This window comes from Pezoporus wallicus, unplaced genomic scaffold (genome assembly GCF_028554395.1).
Source record: "Pezoporus wallicus isolate ANWC-B61680 ecotype Strahan unplaced genomic scaffold, APGP_CSIRO_Pwel_v1 contig_4847, whole genome shotgun sequence".
Taxonomy (NCBI): Eukaryota; Metazoa; Chordata; class Aves; order Psittaciformes; family Psittacidae; genus Pezoporus; species Pezoporus wallicus.
This window is the reverse complement of record NW_026642717.1, coordinates 827934-845640: the sequence shown is the minus strand read 5'-3', so window position 1 is coordinate 845640 and position 17707 is coordinate 827934. Positions and strand designations below refer to the sequence as shown.

The 17707-nt window shown below is 42.8% G+C and overlaps 1 protein-coding gene across 3 annotated transcripts in view; it reads right to left on the bottom strand.

The window, feature by feature from the left end:
• Positions 1-17707, bottom strand: part of BACH2 (BTB domain and CNC homolog 2) — a 185861-nt gene that overhangs the window by 32691 nt on the left and 135463 nt on the right. For all 3 annotated transcript variants that reach the window (XM_057432095.1, XM_057432093.1, XM_057432094.1), the window contains one exon: positions 13216-13470. In XM_057432095.1, the coding sequence (XP_057288078.1) occupies positions 13216-13458 (243 nt within the window). In that variant the 5' untranslated portion in view covers positions 13459-13470. The remainder of the gene's footprint in view (positions 1-13215; positions 13471-17707) is intronic.

Below are 17707 nucleotides of genomic sequence, written 5' to 3'. Positions count from 1 at the left end.
GGATCTTGCCAAGGTTCCTTCATTTGCTGTACAGGCTTCTCAGGGACCTTTAAAGAACCCTGGCCAACCAGAGCACTGGTGAAGTGCAGAGAGAGCTCATCAGCCATATAAACACCAAATGACAAATACATTCACTTGATGGACAGCCACTGCATTTTTCATTGCTCTACATTTTTAGTAAAGTGATGCTTCCCCCTTGTGCAGTAGCTACCATACAAACCCAAGGCTAGGACTAACTTTTGGGGGGTAAAAAGAGTAAAGCTGATGCCTTTTGGAGCTGCATCCATTTCAGTTGCTGCTCTCACCTTCCCCAGAACAGAATGACATGCAGCTGATAGGACTAAGCAAGAGCATTGGCATGTCAGAACCACATGCATAAAGAGGGTGAGGAAATGCCAGCCTGCCTAGGGATGGCTGCTTTCCTGAAGAGTAAGTACAGATCAAGTTCTTCCCACATTTGCTGGAGGACCTCATGTTCAGAGGTGGCAGGGCAGGAGTTGTTTCATCCCAGCAGAGATGGGCATGGAAAGCATACAGCAGAGAGCCCAGCTCTCCAGGAGACTGCTATGGAGGTTTTACAAAGTTTTGGTCATGTGAATAGGGTTTATATCCAAACTTCAAAATCTCCTTCTGTTCCTCTGATCACTACTAAAGTCTCAATGGGGTGCTTGGCATGGTACCAAAAAATGGTGTGCACACACAAAGACAAGCTGATCCAAAAGCTTTCCAAAGACAATGATGATGCAACCTTTGTTCTAAGGGGATGTCCTGGGTTCAGCAGTAGCAGTCATTCTTCTCCTTCTTAGTAGCTGGTGCAGTGCTGTGTTTCTGACTTTCAGCCTGGGAACAGCGCTGATAACATCAATGTTTTTAGTTGCTGCTCAGTAATGTTTACTCTGACCAAGGACTTCCTGAGTCTCACAACCTGCCAGGGAGGAGGGGAAGCCGGGAGGAAGCAGAGACAGTACACCTGACCCAAACTGACCAAAGAGGTATTCCATACCACAGCACGTCATGCTCGCTATATAAACTGGGGGCAGTTACCCGGAAGGGTGAGATCACTGCTCGGGCTGGGCTGGGTATCGGTCCGTGGGTCGTGAGCGGTTGTATTCTGTTCCCTTGTTATTTCCCTTATCATTATTATTATTGGTGGCAGCAGCAGTGATTTGTGTTATACCTTAGTTACTGGACTGTTCTTATCTCAACCCATGGGAGTTACCTTCTTTTGATTCTCCTCCCCATCCCTCCAGGAGTGGGGGGGAGGAAAGGGGAGGAGTGAGCAAGCGGTTGCATGGTTCTGAGTTACTGGCTGGCTTAAACGATGAGAGGGGAGAAATAAAAACAGGCATTCATTAATTCCTGTAAATATACATCCACCTGACAGATGGACAAGGGTTGCAAGCTGCAAATGGAACAACTTTCCCCCTTCCCTTAAATTAATAATATTAAAAAATAATAGCGCAGACAATGAGTTACAAAAAGGCCTCATGAAAACCTTGTCTTTTAGAAATTTTAATATCAGGAGGGAAATAATTTGGTCAAATAGTTATAACAATGTTGATTTCATCTGCCCTTTACAACAACAAAGACACCTCTGAAGCCTCTCAAGAACATACATGACACCTGACCCTTTTTTTACCTCTATGTGCAATCAGAGCAGCTTGGGAAAAGAAAAGCCTATTTTGAGTAAAACATCCTTTCATGAAAGAGAATATTTATAGGGGGCTTTACTACCACCTTACCATTCAACCAAGAGGTACAAAGCACAGTAACAAGAAATGACCATGAATTCTCAGACCCCCTGTAGCTACGCAATTCCTCTGCAGAAAACCAGTTTCAGAACTGGACTGTAACCTCACCCATAATCATAAATTCCGTAAGAGAAGGATTAGGCTCATCTTTGAAAAGGAAGGAAACTAAACCAAGCCCGTGGTAGCTCTTACCGGGTGTTGTTCTCTGTCCTCCAACTGCAAGATATATTGACGACAGGGAAAGAAGAAAAGGGAGTCAATGATTGAAAAGTTTCTGCTAGTACTGAAAGCAATGGTTTCTGCTTTCTGAATGCTTTAACGACTTTGTAAATGCGAACAAGCTTCTCTGTAGCATACCCCAATGCCTATATACATCATGGACACCTCTTCATTCTTCACTTCCTTGGACAGTGGTATAGATATTATTTGTCCTTAATGGCTACTGCTTACACAAATCAGACAAAAATGACAAGAATAGATGGCTTTTACAGAAGACAGGCAACTCTTATTTTTTGTGCCTTGAATTTGACAAATTAATTCAGACATTTAAAACATGACCTTAGTTTGACGTATCCAGTCTCTTCAAAACTAACAAGTTCAAGGAACAGACAGAAACTGCTTGATTTGCCTTTATGTCCAGACTAAAACACCATATACAGAAAGCCATACATGGGGGAACATGGAAATCTGCAGTCAGATAAAAATCAGGTGAAAAAAATAGTTCAATTCAACAGGCAGATGGAATGGCTGGAAACCTGTCCTCTTCTAGCCCACTTTTGCCTCCTGGAAGCAGAAATGAGCACTAGTCTCTGTGGAAAGCAGAAGGGAAGTTGTCAGGACTTGTCCTTCCCCAGCTTTTTCCTGTCTTGAAAGGTTACTGGCTCCTACCCTGTCCTTTGAAAGAAACAGGAAATAAATTGAACTTACTCTGTTTTAACTTGACCAAGAATCCCCTGACAAGGAAATTTTCTCTGCCTGTGTATCGGGGGAGAGAAGCGGCTAGGCATGCTGTACTACTGCTGTGTGGTCAGAGATGGAAATGTATTTTGCTTTCAGAGTTGCTTAAGACTAGTTTCTTACTAGCTGCAAGCCCTTGAAACAGAGGAACACAGGCTGAATTTCAAAGGTAAGCAAAAACCCAACACATTTCCCACACGCAGAAGCTTTACACAGCCAAAAACCTAGCCTCAGCCTCTTAGCTGACTGTCTGATGAAAATCCTGGACCACTTCATCTAAGGCATCTTCTCCTGAAACTGAGAACTGCACGGAATGGACATTTCTTCAAATCTACTTTTTTTTTTTACCTTGAAACACTATTACAGCCTGCATCCCCACCCATCTTGGGAACATAAAGATGTATATGCACAGACTAGGGAATTTGGTCTTATCACAAGCAGATTTCAAGTAGAGCATTACCACGTGTTTAATGCACAATACACTGGATGCCCACTTCTCTTTTAAACTATTAGCACTCTTCAGGTCCCTTTCTGGGTCAATTCTTTTATTTGGATGGTCTCCTTTCTATTGTACTACCCCCATAAACCCACTTCAGCACTGGCTTCGGGAGGTGTATCTGACACTGCAGGAGCAGAAGGGAGCACTGAGAATACAATACCACCACTGAATCCATCCTGGGTCACACCTGTGAAATCTCTCTGAGACCTACACTTCCATTTCTCTAAAGTGTTGTTCTGAAATGACGAGCAGCTGCTGCAAGGAATGATATGGATTAGGTGCAAAAGATACATAACTAAACATAGTTGCTTCAACACCAAAACCAAGATGGCTGGATTTTGAGGTCCTGAAAACTCACAGCTCCCATCTGCCAAGACTGATTAACACTCTCTGGAAGAGATCAGGTCTTGCTAGGTACCTGCTTGCCTACCGTTTGGGTAAATGCGATGCCCCAAAATTACGATGCTACAGGAAAAAGTTTTTACATCTCACCCTCAAGTATCAAGATTGTTATTTTTAAATCAAGAATTTCTTCTACAACAGCTCAAAAATTCCTAATGAAGCACCCTCAAAGTGCCCCAGTCTCCTGGTGACTGGAAGTCTGCAGCAGTTCACAGCCTCCTTCTGATCCGCTCCATGCCTCCACGTCTACTTTCTTCTTGGATGTGGTAGTCTCAGCAGCTGTTATTGATGGCAGTGCACAGGACCTCAGAGGTGATGCAGGAAGAACAGGCAGAGGACACAGAGTAAAGCCCATCAGTTGTTCAGGACCAACTGACCAGATACGGCAGCGAGTTGCTCCATTCTACCCCTATTATCTTGAAAAAGGTTGCAACTAGTCTGAAAATCCCCTCAATGTCTCCTGCATGCTTAAAAGATAGACAAGGAAGAAAATGCTTAAAAGATAGAGAGGGAAGAAAATGAGACTGAAACTCTGGCTGGGGAGTGATAAGGTGGAAGCTCTGGGTTTAGATACACGGGCTGCTCCGTGACTAGCAGCTGTGCCAGCTGCGGGTCAGCCTGTTCACCTCTGTGTGAGGTAATGTGAACCAGAGCATTTAGAGAGGTAAACATAGCTGAGTGATTCACACAAGATGATTTAATCATCACTGACCTGATGCACAGACCTGTACTATAATTCCCATCTGACGCATCAGCTTCCACCCCAGCATTCGCAGAGAGGTGATAACAATACTTTATTTGTTCACAAGAGACCTCAAAAATCTAGTGCTGAAGGTTTTATGTTACCATGTCTTAACTTCAGAACCGATACCTCTCAATTCCAGCTGTTTGGTAACACCTTGTTTATGTACTGGTTTTACTGAAAGTGCTAGTACTGTGATTCTCTGCTGTTCTCAGCCCAGCTATAGCTATTTTAACTGTAGACCCCTGGCTAGCAGCGGTCCCTGGGTCACAGCAAGGAATTCACAGTGCCATATTAATTGCAAATTAACCTACTTTCCTCCACAAAGTCTTGTAAAGCTTCATCACTGACTCTAAAGTGACCTGAAAGATGCATTGTGCAAACTTTAAGCAAGAAACCCCCAAAAAGCCCTCCCAAAATACAAATTGTAAACTAAAAAAAAAGGTACAAGGACCTCTTTGTGCGGGAAACAGTCACACTTAACCACACACTTTGACACCACCTGCTCTTAAAAAGTCAGATTAAGCAAAGTGAAAGACGAAAAAAATTTATTAGCAAATCTGAACTGTTATCCTAGGATCTTAAATTCCACTCAACTACGTCTGTACTGAGTAGCAAACTTCTTTGAGGGCTGTCTAAAGCTCATCCCTTTCCAAGGCCATTTGCCTTACAGTGATGAAACCATGTCCAGTCATATACATCATTGGGCAGTTTGTTGCTACGAACATGTGCCAAATTTTTCAGTTGATTTTAATCTGGCTTCAAAGCAACTGCCAGTGGCTCTCATGGTGTCTTTCCCCAGTAAATTGAAACATGCTTCCCAGAGATATGCCTGATACTTTTCATTTAAGTCTTTAAACAACCACACAAGCCTCCTCTCAAGCTCTTTCAGAGAACTTGTATCTCATTTTTAAAACAAACCAAGCCCGGGCTAGATGGATCTGTAGTTTGACTAAGTACAGCTGCTCCTACTTATTTATTTTATCAAAGTAAATAAAGTGCCCAAGGACATGGCTTTTAATAGTGTTAGACTGTGCTGGGACTTAGAGGTGTTTGCCGTCGGTCCCCATCAAAGTGGGAGAGATGAAAATTCAGGACTGCACAGAAGTCCTGGAATAAACCTCCCATTTCTCTCTTCAGAGCTTGCACTGAAAATGCAAAACAGAGTAAGTCTACTTGTTCCTCTAAAAAACACAACAGCCTGCCTGTAAAATTCACAAAGAGCATCTCATTCCCAAATCCTAGTACGATTCAATTGCCTTCTGCTCACCTAAACCCCATATTTCACTTCCAAATTGAACCATACTTCCTAGCCTTAATGTTTGTTGACTGCTGTGATGCATCATTTGAATACATGCCATATTCCACCCTGTAACATGCTCAATTTCACTAGTAGCTGAGAAAAACAGTCGATCTGACATTATTCACTGGGGAATCCTTGTCAGACAGTGCTGTACGGAGATAAAACCTTATCTTATTTGGGTCCTGGGAATGCTAACAAAACAAACCTTGGTACTAGGATTAGAAAATACCTTACAGGTTGTTGTCTCTGAAGTGGTGAAACTGAGGGTGTCTTATCTGGGCCTTATCTGTCTGTTTATTCAAATGGCAAATGCTCAGCCTATACTTCTGGACTCCTAAAAAAGCAGATGCTTAGCTTGCTGGCATTAAATTTTCAGAGAAAGAAAAAGCAAAGGTAAGAGATTCAAAGGTGGAGGGGGAGAAAGGGAGGAGATCTTTCAGTTCTGTTGAGGCACAATCATGGCTCAGCCACCTCATTCTCCTTCCTGCCTACATACATATTTGAATACAGAAAATACCGTCAACAAACCCAAATTTAAAACAAATAAAATATACCTCCTGTTACACATCCTTGTTCCTTCTGCTCATGCCCTTACTACATTCTACCTCTAGGACTTACTCTTCAGGACATCTTTTACATTTTAGATCTCTTGTCATGTTTGAGAGAGAAAGTTTCCACACTGCAAACTGCCTTTTCAATAGTGAGTGCAATCACAGTCAATCAGCCCAATTTAGCACTATCGGCAGGCAGGAGTCTAACAAAGGCAACGAAATTGAGTTCACTTATTGCGGTGGTGAAAACCATTCTGAGCATTCACCTCCACATCCCCTTTGACGGTACATTTTTATATGCTTACTAGAATACATAAATAAATAGTACAGCTATCGACAAAGGGCAGGAGAGGAGTTATTTCAAGATTTTCTCTCCTTAACATGCATGTATGCATGGCTTTTGTTTTGCTTTTTAAACCTAGCTCTCTCCACAACACAAGATTTTTTTCCTTTTTCTCCACTGGAAAAGATCAGAGAAGTAACATCAGTAGCAAGACAGCCCTCATCAGAAAATAATGGAAGTTACACCATGCATAATGAAAAGCATGCAGCTAGTTTCTTCATCATACTTGAGGCATGAAAAATCAGGCAGTGCCAGAAGCCTCTGCAGCAAGACAGGGATTGGAATTTCATATCACATCTTGATGGTTTCACTTCTGTTTTATCGCTCACCTGCTAGAAACAAACTATGTTGTTTGTACCTTGTATTGGGCCACATAACCAACACACACCTAACAATACCAATTTCTGTCTCGTGGTTTCTCCTGAATTACTATCATGTCACCTAAGACCTCAAAAAGTACCCAAATGCTCAGTTTTACTCTCACTATAGATCTGCAGCCTCCAGTCATCCTTCTGTACAGCTAGTGTCAGAATTGTGAATCAGCATGAAAAATAACACATTCCTCAACAGGAACTTTGGGAACCTAAGACCTAATGTCCATATGTGTGGACTCACTGAAGTGGCATTGCTGAGTCAAGGCTGAAGAGGAAATTAGTTTGAAGTCTGACTTTACTAGAAGCCTGATGGATACAGACTCTTGCCACTACAAAAAGCTCTGTGGATGAAGGGAGCGGTGGCTTTCAGGAAGGCTTGCAGATCATGGCTGCCTCCTGAGCCACAGCAGAAATAATTCTGGCCAGTACTGCAATCTGTGAAGAACATCAATGGCCTTTACAGTCATATAAAGAGAAAACCACATTAATGCTTCCTATTCTTTAAGAACTAACCTCAGCTATTCCTAATACATCTCTGGGGTGACAAAGAGTCTTTTGTTGTTCCCTACTGTGTAATAACATCCCTCCAGCTGGGAAAGAAACTTTTTCTTGCCCTCTTGCTCCCCTTTCCCACATTTATCACCTCTTCCACTAGATGCTCCTGTGGAGAGCACTCCCAGCTCAGTCCCTGCATTCCTTAAAGATATTATATTCATACATATACACAGTACATGGAAAGGAAAGAGACAAAGTAAGAAAATATGGTTTCTTTCTAGAGAGATAAAAAGGAATAATAATCGCTTTTAGCCAGCAGGGTATGTAATAGCTGACCTCCTGCATCCTGCCTTTGATTTTCTCCTCATCACAATCATCTTTCGCTGGCTAATTCCCAGCATTTTTCCCTCAGGCTGGCGGGTTGGCATGGATGGTTAGCAGCTGCCAGTATTTCTCCTCCCTGTCAGCTACATGCCATACTAATGTTAGATGCCTGGCTCAATCCCACCCCAGGGTGCCGCATGCCCTCGCTTTCCAACATACTCAGCTTTTGCCAGCCTTGAATCTGAATCGAAGTCCCGTCCTGCCTTTCTCCTTGCAAAGATGAGCTGTGTGAGGGAGTTAACCCATATCAAGTGAAGAAGCAGATGACAGATTTCACAGGGCTAGACCTCATGGGGAAACAGCAAGTTTGGCAGCAGCCATCAGGGAGCAGTAAAGCAGTAAGAACGCAGAGAAATTCAGCCTGTGGTGTGTGCCAACATCTACTTTGAACATCATTCTCTTAATAGCAAAGAAAAGAGCTGTGTGGATAAACAAACAAAAAAGGCTCCCCAAGCACATCCCACCGCCTCTTCCTAAAAGAGATGCCGCTTCCCTTTGCCCCATGGAAGATTTGTAAGCCAAAGACAACTCTGTTTCATCCTTCTGGAAGGCAACATTTCCAGCAGATAGTTCACTGCACTAAAAAGAGTCACCAGTAACCATTCTTTGAAACAGATGCAAGAAATTCAAGGTTATGGGTAAAACTAACCAGCCTACTGGAGTACTAAGGTAGTTTTATACCTTTAGTCCATAACAGAAAGGACAGTATCAGACCAGTGCTAGAGAAAGCTCAGACTACTACTTCAGAAGACCTCTGTTTAATTTCACCAGAGAGAAAGGCATTTGGTGATCTCACAGCTGGAATGACCAGGTGAAAGTATTTTCAAATGTATACCCCAAAGTAAAAAAAACCCATAAGCAAGGTCAGGCATCTCATTTCTAAGCTGTAGGAATCTAATGCAGCTGAGGGGGTATATTTGTTGTTGCTGTTTCCATCTTTTCCCCAGTTAACTGCAACCTCAGCTTTCAGAAAACCAAGTGAATAAGGTGTTTGCACAGAATGCTCCTCTGTCCAGCGCCCAGCTTTCAGCTTGCCCATATAGGCTCACTGTGCACTTCTTTTAGCAAAGCCAGGCAGGTAATAATAGTGAATAAAAAGCCTATTTGATGAAGCTCAAGTAAAGTAGCTTGGCTCCTTCTCAAGTAAAGTAGAGTACCACTACAGCATGAATGACTAAATCATCTACTCGAGAGCTATTACTTGCAGCAATGAAGCAATGTTAATTGGATAATGGCCGGCTGCCAGCTAATATTGGCATGACCTACAATACCCCTGGCTGACAGCCGTGTCTCTCTCTCTATCACACCTTTTTTTGTAATCTGGATGGGAAGTGGAAACCATTAAAAAAGCCTCATAAGTGCCATTTAACTTCTTATCATGAATTAAAACCTTAATTAAGTGCCTTGTTAAAGGAAGGAAGACCAGTTTTCGTGATTAAATAAAACAAAACAACAGTTAGGGGTATGAACTGAATTACTAACTTTACAGCTTTAAACTCAGTTTTTAGAAAATACTAATTTTGGGTTGCATTTCACAGCACCTGCTAGAGAAACAAACTGCACAACTGCTGAAAAATACCCTGGGTGAAAAGCAGGCGAGGTTCTACTTGTTTACCAAAACCTGCCAATAAAGAGAAAAGCATAGAAGTTAAGAGCTAACGGGGTCCTTTTTAATTAGCTGTAGGCAGCTGATACACTCTAGTCCTCTAACTCTGCACTGAGGGCTGATCACACACCATGGCCGCATCTGAGCCCTTGTTATTATGTGGCTGTTTTTCCAAGTGCTTATCTACACACTAAAATCCAGTGCTTTAACAAAAGGTGTAGTACAAAATCAAATTACCAAGGCTTCCACAAAAGGGTTTATGGAAACTCTTCAATCAGTGCAGAATTAGCTCCATACTGACTTAGTTTAAGTTGATTAGGGAAAGGTTTGAACTGAGGCACATTAAGTCATGCTTGAACTGATTTGAAATGTGTAACGCAAAGTTTTGCAGCAGTTTAAAACCCTGTGAGTTCTACCAGTCCCAATTCTGAGCATGCACAATGTCTCCCCACTGAAATGACTGGAGTATCATAAAGACTGCTCTCGCTTGTAATTGGATATAAACACGAAATAATGTAAAAAACATCTGTTCACTGTTTAGCTAGACAACAGTTAACAATGTCTGGATGCCAGATTAACAAAAAGACCCCAACATGCTATGAAGTAAAAGAAAAGTCTGCAATTTAGACTTCAGAGGCAGATTTACTGCTTTGAATAATCAAAAAGAAGTTCTTTTGTTTTGATGTTAAACTCCCTCACACCAACATTACATGAGTGTAAAAGCTTTATAAACAAAGCTTTATCCAGCTCTGACATCAAACCTTTGAGAAATTATAACAATAATGCCCTTTCTCCACAATTGCACACTTTAGCAGTTTTCAAACCATGCCAGAATTTAAAATGCAACGCTTGCATTGTTGACTTACAAACAGATTTGTTAATTTATGAGTGATCATCACCTTCAGAAAAGTCCTGATCTGTGAAGGCTGTATTTACAAATGATTTTCAGTCTCTGTGTTTTCTATAACAAGTATATGCCAACATAAATAGTCTCTAAACCTGAAAAAAAAGTATTGGCTCAAGACATCAACTTTCAACTTCAGTTTGAAATTTCTCAACCGGAAGAGTAACCCCCTGCATGACAGATTAAAAGTCAGTTTTCACAGATACCTTTAGCAATAACTCATGGGCTGTCAGAGCTCTGCAGACCACAGACTAAAACAAACAAAAGCCTTCGGAAGAGCTATTAGCTTGTGAACTGAAGAAGACCCTGCTAACTTCTTTTAATGCAATACAACTAAGATGGTGTTTCCCCTGCTCTATCAGATCTTTAAATCCAGGAGTGTTTCAGTTCCTTTTGTCGGGAGCTCCCACACTGTTGGAGGCACTTCCCATATCTATACACAGGCATCTACCAAAGCTCCTGGCAGAGGCATACCAGAAGCAGAGATGTGCATCTTAAACCAAGGAATAACTGAGGGAAAACAAAGTGCATCAGGCAGCTCTCTTTACCCCAATTCCTGACTAGCATTTGTGAGGAAATTATTTAACTGACCACGTCTGCATTGAATCTGATTTGCTTGGTAGCTATTTTGTTTCACATGTTAGAATCAATGCAGTTAATTTGCACATGGAAAATATCTGTACAAGTAAGCACTGGTAACTGTAGTATCTTTTTTTAAAAAGCTAAGGGAATTATTTTCCAGGATGAGAAGGTTAAAGCCCTGGCATTCTGCAACTAACAGAAGCACGTGGCAAAGTTAACAGTGGTGGTCTTAGGTGAAGTGCTGTGAAAAACCTTCAGAACTAGATTCACTGCTTCTGTAAATCCATAGACTTCACTAGACCTGTAGCAACCACCAGTGTAACCTTTAGGTACTAAAACGTTTTGATCTTTCACGCGACATATTCTAGAATCTGAAACTTCAATACTTCATTTATCCAAAGGGGATTCACTTAAATAGAAATCATTTCTGGTTGGACCGGAGGAATATTTTTTTGTAGTATCTCATGAAACACATAGAAAGACAAAGCTTTGTGTTTTAAATCTTTAGTGTCATATGAACATAGGACTGAGTCACCAAGTGCAGACACAGCATGATCCCTGCTCCTTCCACTTGCCTGTGGCTCAGCATCCCACCACTATTGTGCTTAGAAATCTGCTAATTTCCAATCTACTTTTACTAAAAGCTAGTTGAAACCAATTAATGCTTGTGGCAACACTGTATTTAGTATTAAAGAGAAACTCCTCAGCCATTTCATCTCCTCTGCCTACACAAGAGCTGTAGCATGTCTCAGTTGTCACGCCAGTCGTACAAACCTGCTATGGTCGTCTTCTCCTCCTTCTGTTGAACCAGGTCAGGCTCCTTTTTATGAACACTTCAGTCACTATTGTATATGCTTATGTGAATTTCAATTAAATCTCTCTATCTAACAGGACCTGAATCATACATGGAGGTCTCACCAAGGCTTTATATAAGAGTGCTGATACTCTCCTATCTCTTCATACCTGTGCACCCCTGGGTGTGTTTTGTCACTTCTCTGCTCCTGCCTTAGCTTTGCACTGCAAAAGCTATGCTACACTGACAGAGTCGATTCTTCCACTGGAAATTATCAGTAGAGGCTGCAGAATCATAGTGTGCATCCTAGCATGTCCTCTGTGATGTCTTTAAACTCCTATGCAAAGTGTCTGGGTTGAAATTTCTTCATGAGTAATATTCAGTGTCAAGACATGATGAAATTACCCCAGTGACCTACTTCAAATGCTCTCCAACTTGTGCCGTGACAACATCATGACTCCACTGAAGTTTCTGGAGGGCTAAACTAGAGGAGGGAAAAATGGTTTGTGACACTTTGGGACCCGACATCATTTAAAACACACCATGCTTCTTCATGGCCAGTAAGCGAAGGATGCTGAAAAACCCTCTGTATGCCAGAGCACCTTCCCACTGAGTGACTGCTGCCCCATGCTCTGGGTACACTGCCACCACTCCTGTGCTGCCCAACCCAGACAGAGGCATTGCGTAGGTGGTGCTGAGGCGGCTGGTGATGGCAGCCTGGCCAGCAGGCACACATATCCTTTCTGTGGACAGCAAAGCCACTGGCATGCCCTGCAGTAGCTGTCCTGTCACGGCTGTATGGCTGTGAGGAAATTACAGTGGGGGTGGAAGCCAGCCAGCGAGATTCTGCGGTAAAATAAAGTAAACTTTCCAGTGAGGTATGTATTTTCTACATCCCTTGGCTTCCTGCTGTGGGAACCACGCTGCATGAGAAAAACCCTGCTTTTTGACAGACTGCTCATGGTTTCTCAGTGGAAAACACATGGCCCAAAGCAGTTAACCTAAACTTGTTGTGAGGAGAGGTGAGAGGAAGCAAGGCTCAGTGAGGTGCAGGAGAGGGGAAAGAGGAGGAGAAGGAAACGGGGGGGGACGGGACGGGACAGCAGTGTGATTCCCAACAATGTGACAGCTCAAACAATTTTTCAACAATAACCTGCTGTCTAGCAGCTGTATCACGCCTTTCAAATTTCCTGTCTGGAAGAGCAGAAGACTGTCAAGGTCCTGATAATGTCCTGAACAAAGCTATGGCAATTGTTTGGGTACGACTCCCTTGGTGGAAGTGACAAAGGTGAGCTGAAGCATCTTAAAGCTTTGCCACCGTAACCTCTAGGAGCTGTGAGGAAGGCTGGACTGAACAAGTCCATCCTTCGGCAATTTGCAACCCATCCGAACGCAAAAACCGCATTCAGAGCAGTGCTGGGGCAGGCATCAAAACCTGCACCACACTCCCCTTGGCCACAGAGGTCTTCCTCATTGCTCAGGTTGGAAGGGGCTCGTGTTTACAGTGTGGGCAAGGCGAGAAACTGTACCTCTTCCGGCAGGCTGACCACCAGGTCATTTTCCGTCTGCCCGACCAAGGCCTGCAAGAAGTACTCGCTGCAGGCAGCCAGCACAGCCCGGTGGGCGCGGAACTCCTTCCCCTCCACGATCAGCGTCACGTCACAGAGAATGTCCTGCTTCCGCTGGTCATTTAAGCAGAGGAGAATATTGGTACAGTGCACCGTTGACTCATACACATACATGGGGGAGTCAGTCTTCTCATCCACAGACATGCCGTTCACACCCTGCAACAGAGAAGGGGGGAAGAAAACACAAACAAGGCAGTGAGGAGCTACACAGCTGCTGGGCAAACATGGTACGGTGGGATGCTGCTTGATTTCTGGATACCCAAGGACCATGGCCAAGTAGCCCATTAACTCTTAAATCCAAGCAAGTTGCTCAGGAAAGATATTGGGAATGGTGCTCACTGCCAACAACTTTCACTCAGCTGTGCTTCAATTACCTATTCACCCCCCAACTTTCCCCCTCAAAACCAAAGCAGAGTTTAGATGGACTGCAAAGTGCTTTCCCTCAACCACCTACTACACATCTAGGAGTTTCAACTGAGTAGCGGCAATAAAATAACATGCAGATATGGGAAATTTTAGATTTTAGCAAAACAAAGCAAGAGTAACTGCTGGGTCTTCTAATAATGAAAATAGGGCTTTGTGCTTGCTTCTTTTACTTTGATATTAAAGGAAAAAAACCCTCAAAACCCCTGTCTCATCTCCAGTGAACAGGCAGTACTGCATGCTTACACCGAAGACCTCAGCTCAAGTGAAAGCCAAGGTGGAACTGTACCCTGCAAAGACAACGAAGACAAACCACTAACTACAGTGACTTCATTTCTCAATCAGAACTCATGATTTTAAAACTTAAGGGTGAGCAAAAACTGTTTAGTGGCTTCAGAAGAAATCTGTTTCCAGGTATTGCTAAAGCAACATACCCTCACCAGTGGTTTTATGCCATTTACAGAAAAGAGCAGTTTCTGAATTCCAGACCCACAGACACAAGAAAAAACCCTGACCCATGTGGAGGCTGCGGGGCAGCATGTGGGTCTGGGGTTGCTCCTGCCTGCAGGTAAGTCTCCCCTCCTTACAGCAGGGCAGAGTTTGGAAGGATTTAAGACACCTGTTATTATCCTCTCCCTGTTGTTCTGTAATTTTTGACACATGTAGAACTTGCAATGCCTCTGAACATGGGGACTGGATTTGCAGTGGAGATGGTGACGGGGATCAGCTTTCCCAACCCTGTGTGAACCCCCTTTGCACTTGAACACGTTGAAGTAATTCTTTTACCCAAAACTTTCTGCCCAGCACCAGACTCTTTACATTATTTTCCTATTTCAACTCATCTAAGTAGAAAAGCATAAGAGCTTGTGCTGCATCTGAACACCCTATGTACTCCCAGACAAACTGAACACACTCGTTTTCAGAGCTTACCTGGGGAAAAAAAGGTTATTTGTATGTATTAGTCTACCTGCCTCTGAAAAAAGAGTTGTGCAAATGCACAAACTGTAAATATTTTAAGGAATGATTCTTCCTCATTGAGAATGACAACTGCCTTCTGAAAGGTAAGATTCAGAGGCCCACAGGGCTAAGGGCAATAGAAGGTGATATTTTGGTATAGTACTGCTGCACTATAAATATCTGACCACTATAGCAAGTAAAAGCAAAATTCCTCCTCTGCTTATTTTTAACGTGAATCTTTGTAGCATCTTCCTTCGCGAGTATGATATGCAGGTAGACAAGTATAAACAAGAAGACTTCAAGCTATTTCTCTTGCCATGAATTAAAACCAGGGTGCCACACAGTGCTGTTGAAAGAGAGTAATAATCTAGATAGGAATGGACTTAAGAGGAGCCACTTGTTCCTTGCAACTATTTACTAGACTTCTCAGGGAACTCCATCTTCCCATTTTCATAGGGGTATTTTTAAGTCAGTGGCTATGATGACTCTTTCTACAAAACAGGTATTTTTTGCCAACATTACATTACTGGAAGTATCAATGAGATGCTTATGGCTTCACTTTTACTGGTATTTTCAATATTTACTGCTGACTCATGCTACACTTCTGAGTAGCCAGCTGAAATGCCTATGTGAACAGAAAAGAAGCAACCTACCAACCCAAAGTCACTGACTTTAGAGAGAAGATACCTAGCTGCTTATTGACTTGCATGAAGGTAGGTGAGGGAGACATTTGGGTTTTATTATGCTAACAGTTGCATTTCTTAACCAGAATAAAATTAATTTTCTTCCTCCTCATAAATTGATACTAACAAGAAGAATTGGCAGCCATCCTTTTGTTACCACTCCAGTAAGGTAAAAGAGAAAATGACACTTAGCTCTTCCCACTCAGCTTTCTGTGTAACTGAACACTGATGCTAACAACAGCGTTATAGTAACATTCTAAGTGGTCACTCTTGCATGCTGTGAAATGCAAGAGTTTACGAGAACAATCTACTGGGAAAACCTGAGAACTGCCAATAACAATGCAAAGGGGAATAGTGCTAATTTCTTTTTTTCCTTTTTCTCAGGCATGTGTATGCCTGTAATGCCTCAGTGATGAAAAAACCTATGAGAAACCTGAAACCTGGCAGGTAATTAACAGAACATCAATTACATTTTCAGTGCCTGTAAAAAAAACCAACCAAAACCCACTGTTTGCCTGAAATAGCAATCCTTTTTTACAGTAATAGTGCAATTTGTGTGAATCAAACCCTGAATTACTTGGTTACTAATTAGTAATTTCCCACTTCTTAACTACAACTCTCATCAAGTGTATTTTTTAAAAACTCATTGCATGCCCTGTGACGTGCTGAAAACACCACGCTGTATTTCCCCACTGGCGAGCCAGACTGCCTTCTATGCTAGGAAACCTGATCAAAGTCGTACTGAGATGCTGGGGCTGTGAAGTTCACCATCCACACTCCAACGGATCCCTAGATACACTCCCAGTAAGGACCTCCACCCAGGTGCTTGTACCACGATGCTTTCCAAAGGCCACTGTTGTGACTCCAGTGACTTCCCGACAGCGGATCCACAGCATATCCCTTCCAGCAGTCACTCAAAGCCCATGTGGATGCCCTGGCCAGTGGCTGCAATCTCAGCCCGACACAGATTTCCCCTGGCCATGCCCCTGTCTGCTCCAGGAAACACCCTGAGCCCTGCATTGCGCACAGGGAAGCTGGGGCTGGGCTACAGTCAGGACCACCTATTTATCAGCTTTTAATGTTTCAACACAAGTGATTTATGGTCTTCCCTTTTCCATGATCTGCCATCAACTGAATGACCTCCAGGCATGAGTTGTTTCCTCTCCAAGAGGACTTTATCGTGCAGGACAGGAGCAAGATGGTGAAATCCTGCACTGGGAAGTAGCTTGTTCATTTTCACAGGGAAAGGGTTTAGAGTGCAAAGAGAAAGGTCATCACAGGGCTTTGGCATGTTGTAGCAAGAAAATTAGCAGAATTCAGCTTTTTTCCTCTCCTCAGAAGAGAAACACAGGGATTGGGTATTAACTCTGAACTGTGAGGCAAGCTGGGCTGGAAGTCTTTTATATAAATGTTAATTCAAACCATGTAATTTTTTGCTGAATTCAGTATTATGCTGAGTTTGCAGAACCTTGTTCATGGAAATCATTGCAACACACTTGGTATTTCTTCAAACTGAAGAGAGAATGTCTTAGCAAGCCTTTCTCTGGCTCAAAAGAACATGCTGTGCATTTGTTTGCATATAGGTCACCATACTGCCAGAAAAAGCCTCTTTGAAACAAAAGTTTCCAGAAACTGGCATGAACTACTGTAGGCAAGAAAAGCACCATTGAAACCTTGCCAAAAAACAGTTGCTGGTGAAGGGCAGTAACCGCAGAGAAACAAACTGTTGCTTACACAGTCCTTCCACAGCAACGGGTGGCAGACCCCACCAAGCCCTTGGCAGCATGGAGGAGGCATGTGAAACCTTGGGAGACAAGAAAGCAACTCATGGGACATCCAGATCACTTTGGTTTGCAGCACATCATCTCTACTGGCTGGCGCTCACCCAAAACTCTCCAGGAACTCATAAACACACCGCCTGAGCTGCTACCAAAAATACATTACCTATCACAAAAAAAAACCAGCTCCCACCTCACAAGACTAGAGGGCAGGCAATGTGGAATCTGTTTTTAAAGGGAAACATTAGGGGACAGAAAACCTTATCAAGGCAAACCAGAAAGTCCTGCATCAGAACTGGGTTAATTATGTGCAAAGTAAATCTTGATCGTGGCAGAACTACAGGGCGCTTAACCAGGCAAATTACCATCATGACAAAGCAGCATGGCTTCTGCACGGGGAAGTCATGTCTCTGATGGGCTCTATTAGAATTCCTGAAGTGTGTCAAATTAGCAGTGAGGAACACTGGTACGCGTAATTAGTGTTGACTTTCAGAAATCCTTTGACAAAACCTTTACAAAAGGTTGCTAGAGAGGCTCAGTTATCATAAGGTA